This window comes from Myxine glutinosa, chromosome 10 (genome assembly GCF_964187855.1).
Source record: "Myxine glutinosa chromosome 10, kmMyxGlut1.1, whole genome shotgun sequence".
Classification (NCBI taxonomy): domain Eukaryota; kingdom Metazoa; phylum Chordata; class Myxini; order Myxiniformes; family Myxinidae; genus Myxine; species Myxine glutinosa.
The window spans coordinates 46,724,299-46,749,497 of NC_136270.1; the positions used below are offsets into that span (position 1 = coordinate 46,724,299).

At 51.9% G+C, this 25,199-nt stretch overlaps 2 protein-coding genes across 2 annotated transcripts in view; both read right to left on the reverse strand.

The window, feature by feature from the left end:
• The window catches only part of NSA2 (NSA2 ribosome biogenesis factor), a 48,824-nt gene extending 46,299 nt beyond the window's left edge, over nucleotides 1–2,525 (reverse strand). Inside the window, exons 1-2 of the mRNA XM_068127595.2 lie at nucleotides 2,178–2,525; nucleotides 1,286–1,473 (exon numbers count right to left, since the gene is read on the reverse strand). Coding sequence (XP_067983696.1) covers nucleotides 1,286–1,473; nucleotides 2,178–2,180 — 191 coding nt within the window. The 5' untranslated portion in view covers nucleotides 2,181–2,525. The remainder of the gene's footprint in view (nucleotides 1–1,285; nucleotides 1,474–2,177) is intronic.
• Nucleotides 2,526–21,924: 19,399 nt separating this feature from the next.
• Nucleotides 21,925–25,199, reverse strand: part of LOC137434506 (cadherin-11) — an 86,326-nt gene continuing 83,051 nt past the window's right edge. Inside the window, exon 11 of the mRNA XM_068127596.2 lies at nucleotides 21,925–24,096. Within this exon, the coding sequence (XP_067983697.2) occupies nucleotides 23,591–24,096 (506 nt within the window). The 3' untranslated portion in view covers nucleotides 21,925–23,590. The remainder of the gene's footprint in view (nucleotides 24,097–25,199) is intronic.

The following is a 25,199-nucleotide window of genomic DNA, read 5'->3' on the forward strand; positions in this document are numbered from 1 at the left end:
TGGAGAAAGCATTCGATAGGGTTCCACGTGAAGTAGTGACATGGGCATTGAGGAAGTTAGGAGTGGAGGAATGGTTGATAAGAGTAGTGATGGCAATGTACAAAAGAGTGCGCACAGCTGTAAGGACGAAGGACGGGAACAGTGGTGAGTTTGAGGTGAAGGTGGGAGTGCATCAGGGGTCGGTACTAAGTCCACTACTATTTGTAGCTGTGATGGAGGTGCTGGCTCGGAACGTAAAGGAGGGTTTGCCGTGGGAGTTGTTGTATGCAGATGATCTGGTGTTGATTGCAGAAAGTATGGATGGACTGAAGGAGAAGATGAACAAGTGGAAGGAATGTATGGAGACAAAAGGTCTGAAGGTGAATATCGGAAAAACGAAGGTGATGGCAAGTGGTAAAGCATGTGGTGGGGTGGAAAGAACTGGGAAGTGGCCGTGTGCTGTGTGCAGGAAGGGTGTCGGAGTGAATTCCATTCAATGTACAATGTGCGCTGAGTGGGCTCATCAAAAATGTAGTGGTTTGAGAGGGTCATTAACCAGTGTGGCAGCTACATTCAAGTGTAAGGTGTGCACAGAGGGAGCTGCAGATGGAGGAAATGTTGAGTTGGATCTTGGAGACGGCGTGAAGCTGGAAGGTGTGAAAACATTTTGTTACCTAGGAGACATGCTGAATGGAGAAGGTGGATCAGACTCGGCAACGGTTGCTAGAGTGAGATGTGCATGGAAGAAGTTTCGGGAACTGAGTGGCGTGCTGATGATGAGGGGAGTGTCGTTGAAGCTGAAGGGAAAGGTGCGTGCTGCATGTATGAGAAGTGTTATGATTTATGGGAGCGAGACATGGGTAATGAACGTAGAGCAGGAACGAAGGCTGGAAAGGGTGGAAATGCGAATGGTTCGGTGGATGTGTGGAGTATCGTTGAGAGAGGAAGACAAATGATGAATTGCGAAAGATGATGGGAATCGAGCCTGTGATTGATGCTGTGAAGAGAAACACGTTGAGATGGTTTGGTCATGTGTTGAGGAAGGATGAAAGTGACTGGTTGAGAAGAGTGATGGAAATGAATGTAGAAGGAAGTAGAGGACGGGGAAGACCGAGAAAGACTTGGCTGAAGATGGTGGAAGAAGAAATGCGGGCAAGGGGGTTAACAAGGAGAGATGCAGAAAATAGGGCAAGATGGAGAATATCATGGGGACCGCAAGGCTAACCCCCGCTCTTGCAGGGAAAATGGCCTTAAAATGCCTGTTGTATTCCTGGTCATATAGTGGTGCATCCATGGGCAGACTCACGTCTTCTTCATTTGAACCTTCTCGGCATGCCGCTGCTTGTGGTACAGCTTGGCTTTCAGGCCGATCATCTTCCTTGCCTTTTTGGAGCGCGTGTGTGGTTCCCGGCCCTCCTTCTTGCGCTTTCGCTCATGGTAGTCAAGGCGACAGCCATACCGCTTACGGTGGAGCTCAATATGTTCATTCTGCGGCTACAATAGAGAGATAAAACATTGTAAAACCACGGCATGGGGTCAGAAATCATTGCGAGTCACCAAAAACACCTATAGAAAGAAAACTGCAAAAATCACCAAAGCGGTTTCAAGGCAGCAACCACAATAGGTGCTTGGTATATATGTAAGTGCTCAGTGAGAAAAGGAAGTACAAAAGTCTTTTCAGTTAAAATAAATGTAAAAGTTGAAAAAAAAAATTGAAAGAAAAAAAGTTGAAAAGGAGGTACAAAAACCTTTGGAAAAGGCTAAACAGTAAACGGCTCATCTATTAAAACTAAAAAGTAAAAGGCGGTTTAAAGCACAAAACAACGATTCCGATATATCAACAATTTAAATAAGATGTATTTATTTCATAATTTACAACCGAAACAAGCAAGATTTATTTGTGCAACCTTTAAAAAAAGAGGGGCAACCCAAATTGTCAAATTGTAGAAGAGGAACTATTACTAATTATACCGACATGGCCATCATAAACCACCAAGCGGTTCCTCCCACCGCATTAGCCTCCCAAGGAAGGTTGGAATTCCACACCAAGACCCAAACAGCCTGACAAGCCTCACAAAATGTGAGGTAAATCAATCAGTAAATTATAAAAATTTCATTCAGTAGTTCACGGGTTGGCAGTCTCAAAGTCAAACACACCGTCACGACTCAACCTCAGGCTCAACGTACGCACAACTTACCATGACTGCTGCGGTGGTTGTTTCTGCTGTTACTCTTGATGTTTTGACTCAAAAGACTTCTCAAAAAGAAGATTTAAAACCTTCAAACACTGACAGGCCGCTGAACTCCACATGGCGCCGCCATCCTAATCCACACCATCAACAAAAAAAAAGGCTGAAAGCGAGTGATTATTTTAAACTCCAATTTAAATAAGATGTATTTATTTCAGAATTTACAACCAAAATAAGCAGGACTTATTTGTGCAATGTATAAAAAAAGGAGGAACCTAAACAAATTATAGCGGAACTATTACTAATTACACCGACATGGCCAACGTAAACAGGTTAAACGTTAAATACAATACGTACAACTCCCACGTCAACTCAAAACACTTCCAAGCAAGGTCGATGATGATTTTTAACTCCAATTTAAATGAGATATATTTATTTCAGAATTTACAACCAAAATAAGAAAGACTTATTTGTGCAATGTATTAAAAAAGGAGGAACCTAAACAAATTATAGCAGAACTATTACTACTTACACCGACATGGCCAACAGAAACAGGTTAAACGTTAAATACAATTATAACACTCACGTCATCTCAAACACTTCTCAACAAGGTCGGTGATGATTTTTAACTCCAATTTAAAATAAGATGTATTATTTCAGAATTTACAACCAAAATAAGCAAGACTTACTTGTGCAATGTGTAAAAAAGAGAGGGGAACCTAAACATATTATAGCGGAACTATTACTAGTTGTACCGACATGGCCAACATAAACAGGTTAAACGTTAAGTACAATAATTATAACTCCCACGTCATCTCAACACTTCCAATCAAGGTCGAGGATTATTTTTAAGACAACGAATCATTGAATTACCCAAATGCCAGGATTTCACTCCAACAGAAGCCTTAATATCAGTGAAGGAAAGCCGCAACTTGTAGACGCGACATTTTTTTTTTACTTCGATTGAAGAATGATTGTTGATTATGAAGGCGAGCGTCAGCTTCCAGGTGGGCTGGCAGGATAGCTTGGAGGTGTGTGCACAATGCCTCTGCCTCTGAGCAATCCAGCCTGGGTTCAAATCCAGACCCTGCTAAAAACTGCCACCGTGGCGGTCACAAGGGACAAGAATTCCACGCACCAGCAGGTGGCGAGAACGTCCAGGCGGGGAGGGGAACTGCAATGCATGCCCCGCCTATCGGCCGATCGGCCACGCCCGGGGGCAAGGCGTGGCCTCGGGACAAATATGCGGGCTCTAAGCTCGAGCCCGTCTAGTGCTGAAGTGCGAGCTTTGAATAAAGACTCTTTGTTGTACCAACGCGTTGTGGCCTACCTCTCTGGCAATCGAGTCGTGTGTGCTCAGCACCACACTGGTGACCCCGATTGGTACAGCCGTTGCTGACCCCCGAACGCGCCATGGCTACCAACGCCGTCGCCATCAAGCTCCCGGAGTTTTGGGAAGCACAAGCCGACGTTTGGTTTGTGCAGGCCGAAGCTCAATTTCAGCTCCGAGGCATCACGGCGGACGAGACCCGGTACTACCACGTGGTCACCGCCCTCGGGCCCGGCACTGCCACCCGAGTCGTGTCCATCCTTCGGCGCCCGCAGGGCGACAACAAGTATGAGGTGCTGAAACGTCTCCTCCTCGCCACGTTCGGGCTCACAGAGATCGAACGGGCGGACCGCCTCCTGGACCTTCCCGCCCTCGGCGACACACGACCATCCGTCCGGATGGATTTCATGCTGTCCCTGCTTGGAGACCAGCCCCCGGATTTCTTATTCCGGGCGCTTTTCCTACGCCAGCTACCTGTACAGGTACGCCTCGCGCTGGCCGGTTCCAAAATAAAGGAACCCCACGCCCTGGCTGTAGAGGCCGACAAGTTTTTCGCGGCCTGCGACACGCAGTCGGTTTACGGTGCTGCCGTAGTGGATCCCGGGGCAGAGGCTACAGCGCCCACGGCTTCCCTCGTGGCCGCTGCTGCGCCCCGCCCACTACCGCCACCACCACGGCCGCCGCGGCCGCAAACCTGGTGCTACTACCATGCCAGGTTCGGCCGCAAGGCTAAAACGTGTCGCCCCCGCCGTGCTCTTTTGACGGGTCAGGAAATGACCGGGCCGGCGCTCATTCACGGCGCTGAGCGTCGGCCATTCCGGCAGCCTCCTGTTCATCATGGACACCTTGTCCGGGCGCCGTTTTCTTTGCGACACAGGAGCGCAGGTAAGGGTCATCCCCGCCTCCACATCCGACAAGCAAGCCGTGGGCCGAGGCCCCGCTTTGCTTGCCGCCAACGGTATACCCATCCGCACATTCGGGAAGCGTTGCCTCTCACTGCGGTTCGGAGGGCAGCGCTTTCAATGGTCGTTCGTGACTGCCAGCGTGCCAATGGCCCTGCTGGGCGGGGACTTCCTATGTGTGCATGGGCTGTTGGTCGACGTAAAGCGCAGACAGCTCGTCCAGGCCGAAACCTTCAGCTCGCTCGCTTGTTCGCTGAGCGGCTCACTGAGCGGCTCACCGAGCGGCTTGCCAAGCGGCTTGCTGGAAGGTTCCGTCCCGGCGAGTTTAGTTTGCACGCTTCCGGCAGCGGACGACTTTACCCGCCTCCTAGCCAGTTTCCCGGCCCTCACGCGGCCCACCTTCTCAGCGGTGGCCGTTAAACACGGGGTGGAGCACCATATACCCACGGTCGGGCCGCCGTTCTACGCCCGGGCACGCCGACTCGAACCCATGAAGCTCGCCATGGCGAAAGCGGAGTTCGCCACGCTGGAGCGGCTGGGGATCGTCCGGCGCTCCAACAGCGCTTGGGCTTCTCCTTTGCCAATTGTGCCGAAGCCCGGCGGGGGATGGCAGCCGTGCGGGGACTACCGCCGGCTCAATGATGCCACCACCCCCGACCGCTACCCGGTCCCACATATCCAGGACTTTTCCGCCCGGTTGGCAAACACGACCGTCTTTTCCAAGGTGGACCTCATCCGGGGCTACCGCCAGGTCCCCGTCCAACCGGACGATGTCCCGAAGATGGCCGTCATCACACCTTTCGGCCTCTTCGACTTCCTGTGAATGCCTTTCGGGTTGAAGAATGCGGCCCAGGCGTTCCAACGGCTTATGGACAGCGTCTTGCATGACTTACCTTTCCTCTTTGTCTACCTGGACGACATCCTAGTCACGAGCGCGTCCCGGGAGGAGCACCTGCTCCACCTCCGCATGCTTTTCGAACGCCTGGGCCAGCATGGCCTAATCATCAACCCTGCCAAGTGCCGTTTCGGCGTCGCCACCATCGACTTCTTGGGGCACCGCATCACCAGGCATGGGGCCGTCCCTTTACTGGCCAAGGTGGAGGCGGTCAGGGATTTCCCGCGACCCCGCATGATCAAGGGGCTCCAGGAGTTCCTGGGCATGGTAAATTTTTACCACCGCTTCGTGCCCCACGTCGCCCAGCTCCTCCGCCCCCTGCACGAGGCCCTCCGGGGCAAGCCGGGCAAAGGTGACATCGCCTGGTCGGAGCCGATGGCCGCGGCGTTTGCGGGCGCAAAGCTGGCCCTGGCCAATGCCACCATGCTGGCGCACCCGGCACCCGATCTCCCTCACCACCGACGCGTCGCACTATGCGGTGGGCACGGTGCACGAGCAGTGGGTGCGTGGTGCTTGGCATCCGCTGGCATTTTTTAGCCGGCAGCTTCGCCCGCACGAACGCCGCTATAGCACCTTTGACCGTGAGCTGCTCGGGCTCCACCTGGCGGTCCGACACTTCCACCATCTGCTGGAGGGCCGCCCGTTCACGGCTTTCGTCGACCACAAGCCCCTTGTGTTCGCGATGGCCAAGGTCGCCGAGCCATGGTCGGCACAGCAGCAGCGTCACCTCTCTGCCGTGTCCGAGTATACGACGGACATCCGTCACGTGGCGGGTAAAGACAACCCAGTGGCGGATTGCCTTTCCCGGGCCGTCGCGCACGCGATCCACCTCGGGATCGACTATGCCCAGATAGCAGAGGACCAGACCGCCGACCCGGCATCCAGGCCTTGCGGACCGTTATCACGGGCCTCCGCGTCACCGAGGTGCCGTTCGACGCCGCGGGTGTGGCCCTCCTGTGCGACGTCTCCCTCGGCTGGCCTCGCCCCATCGTGCCCGCTGGCTGGCAGCGCCCAGTGTTTGACGCCATCCACGGCCTGTCCCACCCGGGCACGAAGGCCTCCCAGAAGCTCGTCACGGCGAAGTTCGTCTGGCATGGCCTCAGGAAGGACGTCCGCGACTGGGCCAGGACGTGCCTCGCGTGCCAGCGTGCAAAGGTCCACCGCCACACCCAGGCCCCGTTGGCCCCGTTTATGATGCCCGAGCGTCGGTTCGACCACGTTCACGTCGACTTGGTGGGACCTCTGCCCTCCTCGCGAGGGTTCACACACCTCCTCACCATGGTGGACCGCACCACACGATGGCCGGGGGCCGTGCCATTGGCGGCGACGTCTGCGGCTGATGTGGCGCACGCCTTCATCGCCACTTGCGTTGCCCGGTTCGGTGCCCACTCGGACATCTCGTCCGACCGTGGCTCCCAGTTCACCTCGGAGCTCTGGGGCGCGGTGGCGCAAGGGCTCGGCGTAAAACTACACCGCACCACGGCCTACCACCCCCAGGCCAATGGCCTGTGCGAGCACTTTCATCGCTCGATGAAGGCCGCGCTCCGGGCCAGCCTCCGCGATGGCAGCTGGGCCGACAGACTCCCCTGGGTCCTGCTGGGCCTCAGGACGGCGCCCAAGGACGACCTGCACGCGTCTTTGGGGGAGCTGGTCTTCGGGCAACCACTGCGGGTACGGGGCGAATTTATCCCCGAATCCATGGCTCCTTGGTCCGCGGCACAACAGCGCTCCACCCTGCAGGAGACCGCCCTGAGGTTCGCCCCGGTGCCGACGACACACCACGGTTGCCCGTCTTCCCACGTCGCCCCGGAGCTTCGCACGGCGGAGTACGTCTTTGTCCGGCACGACGCCCACCGGGCACCGCTACGGCCCGCGTACGATGGGCCCTTCCGCGTGCTGGAGACCGGGGACAAGTATTTCACCATCGACATCGGCGGTGCCCCGGATCGTGTCTCCGTGGACCACCTCAAGCCGGCCCACCTCTATCTGGACCACCCCCCGCAAGCAGCTCTGCCTCCGCGTCGAGGCCGCCCCACGGCAGTCAAACCCCCAGCATCCCCCAGCCCCGACGTCCCGCTACCCCCCAGCCCTGCACGCATCGCTAGGGGGCGTTTCGGCCGGGTCATCCGGCTTCCCCGCAATCTCACCCTTCAGGTGCGCGGGAATTCTGGGGGGGGCGCGTGTGGCGGGCACAAGGGACAATAATTCCGCGCACCAGCAGGTGGCGCGAACGTCCAGGCGGGGAACTGTAATGCATGCCCCGCCTATCGGCCGATCGGCCACGCCCGGGGGCAAGGCGTGGCCTCGGGACAAATATGCGGGCTCTAAGCTCGAGCCCGTCTAGTGCTGAAGTGCGAGCTTTGAATAAAGACTCTTTGTTGTACCAACGCGTTGTGGCCTACCTCTCTGGCAATCGAGTCGTGTGTGCTCAGCACCACACTGGTGACCCCGATTGGTACAGCCGTTGCTGACCCCCGAACGCGCCATGGCTACCAACGCCGTCGCCATCAAGCTCCCGGAGTTTTGGGAAGCACAAGCCGACGTTTGGTTTGTGCAGGCCGAAGCTCAATTTCAGCTCCGAGGCATCACGGCGGACGAGACCCGGTACTACCACGTGGTCACCGCCCTCGGGCCCGGCACTGCCACCCGAGTCGTGTCCATCCTTCGGCGCCCGCAGGGCGACAACAAGTATGAGGTGCTGAAACGTCTCCTCCTCGCCACGTTCGGGCTCACAGAGATCGAACGGGCGGACCGCCTCCTGGACCTTCCCGCCCTCGGCGACACACGACCATCCGTCCGGATGGATTTCATGCTGTCCCTGCTTGGAGACCAGCCCCCGGATTTCTTATTCCGGGCGCTTTTCCTACGCCAGCTACCTGTACAGGTACGCCTCGCGCTGGCCGGTTCCAAAATAAAGGAACCCCACGCCCTGGCTGTAGAGGCCGACAAGTTTTTCGCGGCCTGCGACACGCAGTCGGTTTACGGTGCTGCCGTAGTGGATCCCGGGGCAGAGGCTACAGCGCCCACGGCTTCCCTCGTGGCCGCTGCTGCGCCCCGCCCACTACCGCCACCACCACGGCCGCCGCGGCCGCAAACCTGGTGCTACTACCATGCCAGGTTCGGCCGCAAGGCTAAAACGTGTCGCCCCCGCCGTGCTCTTTTGACGGGTCAGGAAATGACCGGGCCGGCGCTCATTCACGGCGCTGAGCGTCGGCCATTCCGGCAGCCTCCTGTTCATCACGGACACCTTGTCCGGGCGCCGTTTTCTTTGCGACACAGGAGCGCAGGTAAGGGTCATCCCCGCCTCCACATCCGACAAGCAAGCCGTGGGCCGAGGCCCCGCTTTGCTTGCCGCCAACGGTATACCCATCCGCACATTCGGGAAGCGTTGCCTCTCACTGCGGTTCGGAGGGCAGCGCTTTCAATGGTCGTTCGTGACTGCCAGCGTGCCAATGGCCCTGCTGGGCGGGGACTTCCTATGTGTGCATGGGCTGTTGGTCGACGTAAAGCGCAGACAGCTCGTCCAGGCCGAAACCTTCAGCTCGCTCGCTTGTTCGCTGAGCGGCTCACTGAGCGGCTCACCGAGCGGCTTGCCAAGCGGCTTGCTGGAAGGTTCCGTCCCGGCGAGTTTAGTTTGCACGCTTCCGGCAGCGGACGACTTTACCCGCCTCCTAGCCAGTTTCCCGGCCCTCACGCGGCCCACCTTCTCAGCGGTGGCCGTTAAACACGGGGTGGAGCACCATATACCCACGGTCGGGCCGCCGTTCTACGCCCGGGCACGCCGACTCGAACCCACGAAGCTCGCCATGGCGAAAGCGGAGTTCGCCACGCTGGAGCGGCTGGGGATCGTCCGGCGCTCCAACAGCGCTTGGGCTTCTCCTTTGCCAATTGTGCCGAAGCCCGGCGGGGGATGGCAGCCGTGCGGGGACTACCGCCGGCTCAATGATGCCACCACCCCCGACCGCTACCCGGTCCCACATATCCAGGACTTTTCCGCCCGGTTGGCAAACACGACCGTCTTTTCCAAGGTGGACCTCATCCGGGGCTACCGCCAGGTCCCCGTCCAACCGGACGATGTCCCGAAGATGGCCGTCATCACACCTTTCGGCCTCTTCGACTTCCTGTGAATGCCTTTCGGGTTGAAGAATGCGGCCCAGGCGTTCCAACGGCTTATGGACAGCGTCTTGCATGACTTACCTTTCCTCTTTGTCTACCTGGACGACATCCTAGTCACGAGCGCGTCCCGGGAGGAGCACCTGCTCCACCTCCGCATGCTTTTCGAACGCCTGGGCCAGCATGGCCTAATCATCAACCCTGCCAAGTGCCGTTTCGGCGTCGCCACCATCGACTTCTTGGGGCACCGCATCACCAGGCATGGGGCCGTCCCTTTACTGGCCAAGGTGGAGGCGGTCAGGGATTTCCCGCGACCCCGCATGATCAAGGGGCTCCAGGAGTTCCTGGGCATGGTAAATTTTTACCACCGCTTCGTGCCCCACGTCGCCCAGCTCCTCCGCCCCCTGCACGAGGCCCTCCGGGGCAAGCCGGGCAAAGGTGACATCGCCTGGTCGGAGCCGATGGCCGCGGCGTTTGCGGGCGCAAAGCTGGCCCTGGCCAATGCCACCATGCTGGCGCACCCGGCACCCGATCTCCCTCACCACCGACGCGTCGCACTATGCGGTGGGCACGGTGCACGAGCAGTGGGTGCGTGGTGCTTGGCATCCGCTGGCATTTTTTAGCCGGCAGCTTCGCCCGCACGAACGCCGCTATAGCACCTTTGACCGTGAGCTGCTCGGGCTCCACCTGGCGGTCCGACACTTCCACCATCTGCTGGAGGGCCGCCCGTTCACGGCTTTCGTCGACCACAAGCCCCTTGTGTTCGCGATGGCCAAGGTCGCCGAGCCATGGTCGGCACAGCAGCAGCGTCACCTCTCTGCCGTGTCCGAGTATACGACGGACATCCGTCACGTGGCGGGTAAAGACAACCCAGTGGCGGATTGCCTTTCCCGGTCCGTCGCGCACGCGATCCACCTCGGGATCGACTATGCCCAGATAGCAGAGGACCAGACCGCCGACCCGGCATCCAGGCCTTGCGGACCGTTATCACGGGCCTCCGCGTCACCGAGGTGCCGTTCGACGCCGCGGGTGTGGCCCTCCTGTGCGACGTCTCCCTCGGCTGGCCTCGCCCCATCGTGCCCGCTGGCTGGCAGCGCCCAGTGTTTGACGCCATCCACGGCCTGTCCCACCCGGGCACGAAGGCCTCCCAGAAGCTCGTCACGGCGAAGTTCGTCTGGCATGGCCTCAGGAAGGACGTCCGCGACTGGGCCAGGACGTGCCTCGCGTGCCAGCGTGCAAAGGTCCACCGCCACACCCAGGCCCCGTTGGCCCCGTTTATGATGCCCGAGCGTCGGTTCGACCACGTTCACGTCGACTTGGTGGGACCTCTGCCCTCCTCGCGAGGGTTCACACACCTCCTCACCATGGTGGACCGCACCACACGATGGCCGGGGGCCGTGCCATTGGCGGCGACGTCTGCGGCTGATGTGGCGCACGCCTTCATCGCCACTTGCGTTGCCCGGTTCGGTGCCCACTCGGACATCTCGTCCGACCGTGGCTCCCAGTTCACCTCGGAGCTCTGGGGCGCGGTGGCGCAAGGGCTCGGCGTAAAACTACACCGCACCACGGCCTACCACCCCCAGGCCAATGGCCTGTGCGAGCACTTTCATCGCTCGATGAAGGCCGCGCTCCGGGCCAGCCTCCGCGATGGCAGCTGGGCCGACAGACTCCCCTGGGTCCTGCTGGGCCTCAGGACGGCGCCCAAGGACGACCTGCACGCGTCTTTGGGGGAGCTGGTCTTCGGGCAACCACTGCGGGTACGGGGCGAATTTATCCCCGAATCCATGGCTCCTTGGTCCGCGGCACAACAGCGCTCCACCCTGCAGGAGACCGCCCTGAGGTTCGCCCCGGTGCCGACGACACACCACGGTTGCCCGTCTTCCCACGTCGCCCCGGAGCTTCGCACGGCGGAGTACGTCTTTGTCCGGCACGACGCCCACCGGGCACCGCTACGGCCCGCGTACGATGGGCCCTTCCGCGTGCTGGAGACCGGGGACAAGTATTTCACCATCGACATCGGCGGTGCCCCGGATCGTGTCTCCGTGGACCACCTCAAGCCGGCCCACCTCTATCTGGACCACCCCCCGCAAGCAGCTCTGCCTCCGCGTCGAGGCCGCCCCACGGCAGTCAAACCCCCAGCATCCCCCAGCCCCGACGTCCCGCTACCCCCGAGCCCTGCACGCATCGCTAGGGGGCATTTCGGCCGGGTCATCCGGCTTCCCCGCAATCTCACCCTTCAGGTGCGCGGGAATTCTGGGGGGGCGCGTGTGGCGGGCACAAGGGACAATAATTCCGCGCACCAGCAGGTGGCGCGAACGTCCAGGCGGGGAACTGTAATGCATGCCCCGCCTATCGGCCGATCGGCCATGCCCGGGGGCAAGGCGTGGCCTCGGGACATATATGCGGGCTCTAAGGTCGAGCCCGCCCAGTGCTGAAGTGCGAGCTTTGAATAAAGACTCTTTGTTGTACTAATGCGTTGTGGCCTACCTCTCTGGCAATCGAGTCGTGTGTGCGCAGCACCACACCACCCTGGTGCTTCGCATGAGCGGCGAGCCACTGTTTATATGCTCAACGAGGTTTATTGTGTTTAATAATATTCCATAACATTGTGTAAGGACTGCTTAGTAAGGAAGGCACATGCAACAGTAGCCGAAAGTCCGGGAATGATTGAGCCACACTCATTCAGTGAGCAGCCAAGATGGAATTTGCTTTATTATACATACGTCACAGCAACACGTGATCAGGCCCTCATGACCTCCGCCACCAAAGGTGGCTGGACGTTATGTTTTCTTGTCTGTTTGTTTGTGAACAAAATATCTCAAAAAGTTGCGGACGGTTTCGGACGAAATTTGGCAGAGATGTAGCGTATGTGACAAGGACGAAATGATTATAGATTTTGATGAAGATCCGTATTCGGATCCGGCTACTAGAATTTTTTAAGTGATTTTCACCATTGAGTGATATGGCCAACCAGGTGGAGGTACGCTCTCTACGGAGTGCCGTTCGAGGTAGCATAATATGTATGAGCTGAACTTCCACATCATCTCCCCCAACAAACAAGCCTGAAAGGATTCAAAATCCCAATTACTAATAAGCAGAGCAAAGCAAAACTAAACGTTGAATAAAAAGCTATTTCTGAAGTATCAAACTAGAACACATGTCAAAACAACAAAGAAACCGAACCAAACTTTAAAGCAAAACTGAGCGACACCATCAGGGTGGAGTACCTGACTTTCGTATCTCTTTCCTTGGCCATCTCATCGTTGAGCTTCACGATATCAGGGTCGATCTTGTCTGCGTTTGGTAGAAGATTCTGGGACAAGGTCGGCATAGTTCTCTTCAACCTCCGACCAGGCATCACCTATTGCAGGGCTATAACCTGTAGGCTCAATGGGAGTATAACGGTAAGACATCAGCCCTAGATACGGATCAGGTTGGCGCAGGATCATTTTCGCAATGAGTACACCTTTTTCAGCACACCCGATGGCCTGTGGATACCTTGTTCATTCTTTCTGATCAGACATTCTTCCGAGAAAGAGGAAGGCAAATTTTACCTCAATCAAATGGGATATGCTGTGTTGGGAGGCAGAAAATCATATAAAACTCATTAGGAGTTAATATACCAACACCCTAGAAATGTGAAGAGGAAGAAGGCGTGATTGACAATTACAAGAAGTCGAGGAGAAATGGTTCACGCACTGTGTAATGTAATTCGACAGAGTAAGATCGATTGTTGTACATTTATTAACTGTCAGGATGCAGGCCCGTTTCACGTCCACGCCATCTACACTCTGATGTAACACTCAAAGGTGGATAGGAATGTTCAGTTCGAACTTAGCACGACGGACGATGCCCAGTTTTGGAGGCCAACTGGTTTTGGAGGCCAACCAAACCAGGCCAACTGGCTTGGACTGGTTTTGGAGGCCAACCAAACCAGGCCAACTGGCTTGGACTGGTTTTGGAGGCCAACTTAGAAATGTAGTTTGCCCAAGAAATATCATGATTTATGATGAAGGCACAGGAGTTTGAATGACTCAAGTTCTTCAAGAGGATTGTTGAGAAAGTAGATTTGCTCGACGTTCCTTTCGGAGAGAGAAAGTGAGTGTGAGATTTGTCAGGATTGAAAGACATATTTAAAGTGTTTGACCAGCTTGTGATATTTTTCCAAGGTCTGAAGAGAGGGAAGAGGCTGGAGACTGTCTGTCTGAAGGATGAGGGATGTCGCGGCAGATAGTGGAGTCATCAGCAAATAAAGGGGATTTTCCGGAGAGTTGGAGAACATGATGTTTCATGTTCTTCATGAACTTCATGAACTTCATGGAACACGCTTCCCGCACCGCCAGTGAACTAATATCTACATGGTCCAAACCTTGGCTGTATGGCAAAGTCGTTTCCCCCCCCCCCCCCCCCCTTTATGCAACTCATCATCCTCTCTCCTCTCTCTCTCTCTCTCTCTCTCTCTCTCTCTCTCTCTCTCTCTCTCTCTCTCTCTCTGTGCATGTCCCAGTCCGTGCACGCCTTTATCGTCCGTGCACGCCTTGCAGTTGCACAGTTCCTCAGTTGATTTGATGCATTGCAAAGACGGTCTTTGGGACATATTTAACACAAAATACTCGTCGTGTGTGTGTGTGTGTGTGTGTGTGTGTGTGTGTGTGTGTGTGTGTGTGTGTGTGTGTGTGTGTGTGTGTGTGTGTGTGTGTGTGTGTGTGTGTGTGTGAGACTGGGTGCGTGAGATTGGTACTGGGTGTGGGTGCGTGAGATTGGGACTGGGTGCGTGCGACTGGGACTGGGTGTGTGCGACTGGGACTGGGTGTGTGCGACTGGGACTGGGTGTGTGCGACTGGGACTGGGACTGGGTGCTTGCGACTGGGACTGGGTGTGTGCGACTGGGACATTGACATCCCAAAACATTGGGGTCCATGGTTGTGCTCGGCCTCAAACAAGTGGTCCATAAGGTGGTGCCCCAAGTTCATTTGCTCGAGAAAAGTAAAATTCTTAGTCGAGGCAATGGTAGATCACATATTGTCATGGCAAAATCATTTTATGACTGAGGGTAATATGATTACAAATAGTGTTTTTGGAAATAATGTACTATTATATCGAGTATGTCTTATTGAGTTTTATAAGCAAAATGAAGAAAAAAAAAGATATTGTCTTCTTGGTAAATAATTAAATAATACAAATACACACATATACACATACACACACACATATATACACATACACACACACACACACACACACACACACACACACACACATACACACACACGTACACATATACACATATACACCCACACACATATACACATACACACACATATACACACACACACACACACCCCTGGAACTGTATGGAGATTCCGCTCTTGTTCTGCGAGACTGCGTCATCGCGGTTTTTCATGACGTCATACGATTAAGCTCCTCCCTTTTCGTGCGAACCGATACATACGCCAATATAATAATACATGGGACCGATATCACCACTGCTTACCTCGCGCAAACACGATGACGAAGTTGGTTTCCATCCCACTCTGCTCACTTTGTTATCCCATACTTTCCGTCTTTGTGGATTTGCAGGGAACCTATACATCTTGTACCCATTCTCCGATTTATTGCTGCATCCAAAGGCGCAACATCCCGTCATTTTGTCAGATTTTTTGATCACCAAACTTTCAGTACTAATTCGTTTTAAGCTGCGTACGGCGTTGATTGATACGCGATCGCGTGTGAAACAAAATGGCACCTGGAGTCACGTGACCCTAAATTTCTGGTCCCCCTATGTTGCTACTCTCTTTATGTAGGTACTCTAGGTGGGGTTAAGGGGGGTGTGGGGGTCCTCCCCCAGGAGATTTTTAAAAATTGATCGTCAGAAACGGCATTTCGTGCGTTCTGGGAAGTTTCTGCAGTTCCTTGTGTTCTTCCCTGGTCCAACAGATTCGCGATGACTAATGGTGAGATGGAGGAACTGGTGAAACGACTTTCCCAGCTGTTCCTTCTGCTATAAATTGATGAATTTTGTAGGTGTGTGTGTGTGTGTGTTTGTGGGTGTGTGTGTGTGTGTGTGTGTGTGTGTGTGTGTGTGTGTGTGTTTTTTTTTTTGCGTGTGCGTGCGGCATGTTTTTTGTGTAGTTCTACTGGAGGTTTCTGATGTGGAATTTCTGATTTGTGTACTTCTCGCGAAATGATTGTTATGATCTCCTGAGTTAATTAGACTAATTAACTACAAATAATCCAGAAGATTCCCATGTTTCCAAACACACGCCATGTTAAGGTGTATAGAGCAGCTTAAAGGTCCACAGACACGGCCTCTCACTCAAAATGCATTTGATGTCATCCAAATGAGTCTTTTTATGGTGAATTCAAATATGGCATTGATTTTTTGTTATATTCACTCTGAAACATTAAAAATGAAAGAAAACCGAACCACTTGCGAACGCCCCTAAAAATTCTGCCCCATACCTCAGAGCCGATGACGTAATCCATGTGACGTCACCTCCAGAACGCAGCTCGCTCGCAAGCACGCTCCACGTGGATTTGCTTGATACAAATCAAACACTTATTTTAACTCCAATTTACATTCTGTTTCCACTTTTAGTGAGAAGTAGGGGTCTGTGAAACCATTCATAAACTTTATTTGGTGCAAATCGGATAATTTTTAGCCGAGTTACCTCAGACCGTGAGTTGTTAATTATTTAATTCACCCATAGTTGAATATGTGCAGGCCGCTCCACGGAGCGACCTTGCGGGCTTATCAACGAGGCGAGGCGTGACACACATGTGTCTCAGCATACCTCAGATCAAGATCAAGCAAATCAAAAGTAGAGTACGTACAAATTACACGGAACGGATCGCGGGCCGAAGCATAGCGAATCGAGATGGCATGGACTTCGTTCTGGAGATGACGTCACCGGTCACGTGACCTGCGGTTCGCTGAACTCCACTTTTTTGAGGGGCGGGGCATAGCAAGTTGTGAAAAACACTACAAATGTTCAAAATATTGGTCTAATTATCCCATTGTTGATTTTAAAAAAGAAACATGGGTGATTTCTTCACTAGGAAGGTCAGGTTAATATATAAATAACCAGAAACTTTTGAATTACATGGGACCTTTAATACTAATAGGTGCTGGTCAAAGCCTGGCATGGCACCGCCATGCGCCGAGGTTGTGAAGCTCAAGGCAGGGGGTTCTCCCCACAAAGCCTGGCATGGCACCGCCATGCGCCGAGGTTGTGAAGCTCAAGGCAGGGGGTTCTCCCCACAAAGCCTGGCATGGCACCGCCATGCGCCAAGGTTGTGAAGCTCAAGGCAGGAGGTTCTCCCCACAAAGCCTGGCATGGCACCGCCATGCGCCGAGGTTGTGAAGCTCAAGGCAGGGGGTTCTCCCCACAAAGCCCGGCACCGCCATGCGCCAAGGTTGTGAAGCTCAAGGCAGGAGGTTCTCCCCACAAAGCCTGGCATGGCACCGCCATGCGCCGAGGTTGTGAAGCTCAAGGCAGGGGGTTCTCCCCACAAAGCCCGGCACCGCCATGCGCCAAGGTTGTGAAGCTCAAGGCAGGGGGTTCTCCCCACAAAAGAGATCAGATAGGACAGCGGAATGTGAATTATTTTATTAATCGTAAATTCTGCTGTTTTGGAAGAGACGGCGATTGTGTTTCTGAATGAAAATGTCACACACATCATGTGGGGATATGGTGACGTCATGGTGTATGTTCATGAGGGCCAGAGATCCCATCCGACTTTCTCCCATGGAATTTCTCAGGTAGGTCTTCAGACGACGCAGGCAAGAAAAAGAGCGTTCGGCCTCACAGGAGCCGACAGGAAGGGTGCATCCAATATGGAGTAGGACTTTGATGGATGGAAATTCGTCTCCATCTGCTGCGCAGAAGCAATCCATGAATGTGCTTGGAATCGTGTTGTTGGGCTTCCTTCTCCAAAACATCTGCCAGTCTCAGCCCATTTATCAGTCCTGTGGGATGTTCCATGTCGTTTTCCCAACGCAATAGCTTCTGATGTAGGGCTGGAATGTCGCAGGTATCGGCGATTATTGCAGATGGCATCAGCAGAAACAGATCGCTACCTTCCCGATGTTCAGCACAGAATCGGGTGTCCATTTCCTGGCTGAGGTGGTCGGGAAATGGAATGGACACGTTTCTGAGGTAGAAGAGCAAGGGAGTATTGGTGGCGGTGTTTGGACGATGGATTTGTCGTTTTACAACTCTCGGCATTGTGACGTCACCTCCTACAGATTCTATCATGGCCTTGGCGTCATCGAACCACAGAGAGAATTCAGTTTCTGCATTTGACCGCAGTTGAGTGATCGCTTCCTTCTTGTCATCAATCATAGAGTATTCCTCCAGCACATCCATGCCGTTGCGTTGTAGAGGGGGGGGGGGGTGCGCACCCCCTGCACCTCTCCCCCCCCCCCCCCCCCTCTGGAGGATCCACCACTGAGGGGTAAGTTCCTTTAGGAATACCGAGATGCTTAATGATTACTCACGTCATTAATGTGATAAAACTAATATGGTTATGTCTTAACGATGCAGTTTATTCAATTGTAAACGGAACTGAAACGTACATGATTTATGTGATCTGTGTGAGTACAAGTTATCCAGTTTGATTGTGTGGGTTAGTCACACGTGTTGATTTGATACCATTAACTAATTAAACAAACCTCATGTTCTGTTACTGAATTTGTTGGTTGATGTTAGTAAAGAAAGGAGTTTGGTTGTCCAGGTGTGACTTGGAGCACGTCTTGCGATAGTATGTACACATTGTCTGCCCCTGATGTATCTCATGGTTGCACATTCGTCTAGCCTGTCGGACTTGTATTTGGATGCACCTGTGGTTGCATACTCGATGTATTTATTGGACAAAAAAGACCACCAGGTTGGTGGTCTTTCCGTCTTCGACCGACTCCTCTCTGGCCTTGCCCCCCCCAGCTCTTTCTGGGCTCTGTCCAGCAAATATTCCTACAGGTCACACAAGATCTGCCTGCAACCCTCTTATGGTTAAACTGCCAAAATCAAGACTCTGCTCACCTTCACTCCTCTTTTCTCCCTCCTCTGGAACAAACTCCCCCACTCCCTTCAATCCCACTCCTCCCTCCAGGTCTTTAAAACAGCTGTTCACCACCATCTCTTATCTTCCCCCATCCAAAACCTTGATCTTTTCTACCCCCGCTAATTTCACCCCAAATCCACTTTTTTGAAATACCAACTTCTGTCCTGGAAGTCCTTGGTGGCCTTGTGTTTTATACTTCTGCCACCCCCTCCCCCCAAGCCCTCTCCCTCCCACACATCTCCCTGCTCTTAAATGTTGTGTGCCCTCAAGTGTTTGTGTGCTTCCCCTTCTCTTGTCTTCCGCTCCCTCTTTTTCTATATTTTGTTTGTCTGGTTGATTTGTTTGTGAAATAAATGTCAGCTCTTTCACGAGCCTCGATTCAGTATACAAAAAAACAAACAAAAAAAAACATTGAACCATTATTTCATCCATTGATTGAGGTATTTAATCTGCTACCTGCAATGTATCTTTGCTGAATTGTGCTTTTGTATCCTTTAGGGTTCTTTCATTACCTGCATATTCGAATACAGCAAGTATCAACCACCATCCTGTGTCTTGCTCAATTCTTCCCGCGTCACACTAAGGTGTCCTTTTAATCGTTCAAACCATGTGGAATCTGCAGCGTCCACCTTTACATCCCAGTACTCTGCACCAACTTCTTCCTCTTAGCTTCTAGATACAGATCCAGAGCTCCATATACCATCTTATATCCTCAGGTCCTTTTACCCATATTTGGGCATTTTGATCAAGCACATACACTTGGTTTATGATTTGTTTCTCCTTTTGCTTTTTACTGCTTCAAGCAAAAACCGAGTATTATTAGATCTGATCATTATTAAAATATTTATTTTCTCACTCTGTCCCCCCAAAATGGAAAATGTGAATTTTGGCAATAATTTATGTTGTGGTACCAGTGCCTCCCTCACAACTGGCTGAAACGTATACGTGATATCAAATGTGTATTTCATAGCCAATCATAGACCAATAATTATTCAATGAAATACAGATTTATCCCATCTCGTCTTCAGTTGTCTTACCCTTCCTCCCGTCCATGGTACACTGAATCTTGTGGTGAGGCAGTTGCCCTGAAACAACTTGCCTTTGCCTCTTGGAAGTCTAATCCAACTGAAGGCAATCTCAGTTCCTTCCACCAAGCTCAGAACAAGTGTGTGTCTACCCTCAGGAGTGCCAGTAAACAATATATCTCCGTTCTCAGGACCGAACTCTCATATCTGTCTCCCTCTTCCAAATCCTGGTGGCGTCTGGTCAAATCCGTTTCTGGTGTTTGTTCCCCCTCCATCCCCTCCCTTACCTCAAATGGCTACACAGTTGACACCGCATGTGACAAAGCTGAATGCCTCAACTCTGTGTTCGCCTCAAAATCTTGTGTCCCAAACCCATCTCTCTCTGTTCCCACCTTTCCCAGTCGAACCCAACTGCTCCTGCACTCTGTGTCCTTCTCTCCTGACAAGGTGGAGAAGTTTTTGTCAAACGTCGACTCTGATTCTGCAACTGGACCAGACGGCATCAGCCCACGGGTCCTAAAATCCTGCTCTGCCGCTCTATCTCACCCTCTCTCTGTTCTTTTCACCCTCTCTTTTGCTCAAGGTCATCTGCCAGCATCCTGGAAATCAGCAAACATTACCGCTTTACACAAAAAATGTGCAAAAACAGATCCTTGCAACTACAGACCAATCAGCCTGCTCCAAATTTTCAGCAAATACATGGAATCCATCATTGCTTCGGATATCAAATCATTCCTCTTCTCCAATGGCTTGATCTCTGATCATCAAGTTGGATTCAGACCAATTCAGACTGCTTCTGCTGTCTCAACAATGGATGAAGGTCCTCAATGCCAAACAGGAAATCAGAGCTGTCTCCCTTGACATATCACATGCCTTCGATACGGTCTGGCACCCACATCTGCTCACCAAACTCTCCTCCTATGGTATCCATGGAAATCTCCACTCATGGCTTGCGGACTTCCTCTCTGGTCGTAGGCAACGTGTGGCCCTGAATGGATTTCTCTCATCTCCCCTCCCTGTTCTGGCTGGAGTTCCCCAAGGTAGTGTTCTGGGCCCTGTGCTATTTCTGGTCTTCATCAATGATCTCTCCGACTCTCTGGAAAATCCTCTCTATCTCTTTGCTGATGACTCCACTATCTGCCGCTCCATTCCTCATCCCTCAGATCGGTAGTTTGCAGCCTCCTCACTCTCTGCAGACCTGGACAAAATCACAGACTGGTCAAACAAGTGGAACATGTCTTTCAATCGTGACAAATCTCACACTCTTACTATGTCTCTCCGAAAAGACCGACTGGAAAACCCTCCCATCTACTTTCTCAACAATCCTCTCCAAGAAGTTCTGTCCCTCAAGCTTTTGGGTCTCACTATCTGCCATGATCTTTCCTGGTGAAAACGACATTTCCAAGCTGGCCTCCAAAGCCAGTTGCCGACCGGGCATCCTCCGTCGTGCGAAGTCCTTCCTTGGCACACCTGAGCTCCTCACCACATACAAGGCTTTCATCTGCAGCTCAATGGAATACCGTTCCCCCGTCTGGGCCGGTGCTCCTGCCTCACACCTAGCTTGGCTTCACGCTGTTGAAACCAAAGCTTTCAGAATCATTGGAATCTCCTGCAATGAAGCTAACTCCGAGGGCCTTTCACTCACTTACCGCAGGCAGGTTGGTGGTCTTTGTCTTCTCCCGACTCCTCACCGGCCTTGCTCCCCCAGCTCTCTCTGTGCTCTGTCCCCCTAATATTGCAACAGGTCGCACAAGATCTGCCAGCCTCCCTCTCATGGTTAAACTGCCAAAATCTAGGCTCTCTGCTCACCTTCACTCTTTCATTCCCCTTTTCTCCCGCCTCTGGAACAAACTCCCCCACTCCCTTCAATCCCACTCCTCCCTCTAGGTCTTTAAAACAGCTGTTCACCACCATCTCTTATCTTCCCCCATCCAAAACCTTGATCTTTTCTACCCCTGCTAATTCACCCCAGATACACTTTTTTGAAATTCCAACTTATTTCCTGGAAGTCTTTGCAGTGTTCATATGTGTTTTATACATCTCCCCCCTCCCCCCAAGCCCTCTCCCTCTCACATTTCTCTCGATATCCCTGCTCTCAAATGTTGTGTTTGTGTCCTTCCCCCTCTCTCCCCATCATGTCTACCGCTCCCCTTATTTTGTGTTTTATTTGTCGGTTTGACTTTTTGCGTGATTAATGTTTGCTCTTTCATGAGCCTCGATCTTGTATACAAAAAAAAACAAAAAAAAAAAAACGAAATTTTTTGGGAGGGGAGGGGGGGGGGGTCCAAGGGGTTACCTCATGACGAATAGATACTTTGAATTTGGTGAAAGCAGTACTTAAGTAACTTCTTACTGTTCAAAATATGTCGCGTAAAATTTTGCGGACATTAACGGAATGTAAACAGAAAACAATGAATGACAAATGCAATTGTACAAAACGCTAAATTTATTTTTGTTCTTTAAATAATACAAAAGTATTGTATTTAGTGTGAAAGTAACTGCATTTGAAAACAGCAAAGTGGCTATTCCTCAGGGCTATAGCTAAACACCCACTGGAGGGTCTTCGGCACAATTTCATCCATGGCACCATCGGCTCTGGCATGAACAACGAAAATATTCAATGAAACACTCGTGATATTGACAACGACAGAGACAACAACGACAACTAAAAGCTCAACCCAGGTAGGCCTGTACAACCTTCGCGCACTGGTTCTCTGTCCCACTCGAGTGCTACGCTGCACAGCATCCCCCCTAGGGGTCTGTGGGATACTGGGATAGTCATAAGTGGTGGTCGTACGTCAACGATAAAAACCAGAACTGGCACGTGAAGACTCTTTGGATCTTTGGAAAACCTCACTTTGAATGCCTGGGGCCAATATTTGAAATGTTACTTCAGTTAGGAAAATATATATTAAAATAATTGTGGTTCAGGGGGAAGGTAGCTAATAGGTTTCGTACTTTTCTTTAGTGTTGACAATCTAGGTGACACAGTCGGCTCTGAAGATCAGACATTGTGGCTTCGAGAGTGGACCCCAGGTGGTGCGAAGCCGCTGGTTGTTGTGCCAGAAACGTGGCGCCGCTGTGGGTGGTATATGCACGTACCACTTTGGTCAAAAGTAAATAGTACTCTTGAAGTTGCGCTGAAATATTTATAAGGATTACACTTATACCATTTCACTGTGAAGTGCGGCTTTCCTACATTATTTAACATTCAAACGACCAAGGCAGGAAAAACCCTCGTAAACCTTTTCAGTGATAACCTCGAAGGTACCTCATATCTCCACAAGGTATTTACTGTTTTCTTCGGTGTTTACTGCCCTGTAAAGTACTTAAGAAGCACCATTAAAAATAGTATGTACTCGTATAAGGTTTACGACAGGAAAACAAGTGTGAATGAGAGAAATAACATATTGGAAAAAGATTGAAACAACTAACCTCAAGCTGGTGGATGGCCGTGGTTTGGCCACTTGATATGGCTGACCAAACAGCTGGCCAATCCCCATGGCTACCATTTCCAGACCAGGTTTTCCTGGTAACTTGTCCGTCCCCAATGCCATATATGCGTAAACCTATGGCATCATTGTTTGACTCGCTTATCCGACAGGAACCTTTAGATAACTGGTGACAATCATTTGTTTTTACCATTTTGACATTCGGAAATGGGAGAAGCTCCTTAGCGATTATAGCAGAACTGCGACTTGAATCTTGCACTCGTAAAAACAACATAAACAAACAAACTTGCATTTCATACATCGGTCAAATGTAAAGCAAAGCTGATGTCAAATTCATCGATTACCGGACAAAACATGGTGCAGTTATTGTCTTTTTAGAGTTTTGCTTTGCAGGAAACTTGGCTGAAGATGTCTCCCGTACCCTCTACAATTCCTTGCATTAACAATTCAGGAAACAAAGGAATATAACAAATAGTAATTGGAAGTAGAATCGTCGTCAGTTACCAGTTAGATTGGCTGTGCTCTACTCACAACACCTCCATCGTCTGCCTTAAATCGCAAGACAGGATGGAAGGCGTGTGTGGTCGGACGCATCGATTGATGGTTTTGTGGACCGTGAGTGACAAAGGGATGGCTGGAAGGCTAGCCCTGCTCGGCTGAGCCGAATAGGTCGGCCAGCCTTTGAAAACGTGGTCCCCATTCGGTCAAATAATCGTATCCCTGGTCTGAGTCCGAGCCACCGAACGACTCGATAGAGCTGAGGGAACCGGCGAGTGAGCCACACCCTTCGTAGGCGTAAACTTGCACCGAGTCGAAAGGTGGGACGCAGGGGTCATCGTCGGCTTGGCGTACGCGTCCTGCGATGAAGCCTGCGATGTCCACTGTGGCGGGGCATTCGCGGCCCAAACAAAGCGACGTTCCAGGCACGGACGAAGCCAATTCGGGTCGCACGTCGTGGCGCCGGATAGAATTGGGCCGCGAGGGTGTCTGCAAAGTGCGTAGTGCCGCTATGTCGAAGGCTTCGGTGTCTTCTTCACCACCGCCCTCGTCATCGTATGCGATGATGTTTTCTCGTATCTCCTCGTCGTCGGCAGCTGAGAGCGGCTCCTTCTTCCGTCGGCGCAGAGACACGAACAAGACAACAAGCACTGCACAAACAGAGAAAACAAATACAGAAAATCAGGTGTATGAGGCATCTCTTTCTCATACTCAGTCATTTTTGTGGTGTACTTTATAGCCTCAAGCTGGGAAAAACATAAAAATTAAGCAATTAATTTGGATGTTCCCTTTACTCATGTTCTTGTTTCAAATTTTCTGCCCGTCATTACTATAGATACGTTCTTTAAAATTGGTATCTCTTTCATCCCCACACCATTTCCTCAATTCCTTAAATTTTCCTTCTTCCCACCCCCTCCTATCTATCTTCCTTTGTTATTTTTATTGGCTGTCCTCCCCACCCAGACCCTCCCTTTTCTCCATTCTCCTACAAAACCTTACTACACTCACTGGGATGGCAGGATGGCTCATCATCTGAACATCCTGGTGGAGTAACTCATTCTCTAACATCTAATTACCATTCCTTGTTGTAACTCCATTCACTCTTTCCTCTGGAAACAAATGCTGTGTAACCAGGCAATGACGCTGTCCCCTGACGACCACGTCCCGACTATTTCCGTTGGTGATATCCATTGTATTTCAAATCAGATGCATGCACGTGTAAGTAATTCTTGAATTGCAAAGGAGGTGGAGGTGAGATATGATGGAAAGGGTGGTGGAGGAGAGGAAGAGGAGGGCCCATGAATAGTAGTGGATTCGTTTACATAGATGACTCCTAAAGTTTTCACCATAACAATGATCATTGTCTGATGCAGTTAATGTCTTGGGAGCGATTCAAACACTTTGTACTCCTCAAAAAAGCACTCGGAGTTGCATCGCATCATCAAATATAAAGACTTAAAAACTTGCATTGTGAGAGGTCATGCACATATTACAAACACAACGAGGTGGTGAAGATTGAAAAAAAAAGGAAGAAAAGGAATATAGGAGAAAAGGGAGGTGGTTGGGGGCTAAGGAGGGGCACGAAGGGAAAGGAAAAGCATTATGGAAAGACATAGGTGTAAAATAATAGGAAAACGGATGGGGCATATGAAAGGGAAAGGGAGAAGAAGACAGCAGGAGTCAAAATGTATGTGAAAGTAGTTTGCCTTTTCATGATTTACTAACCCATGCCTTTTTTGGAAGTGTAACTTGT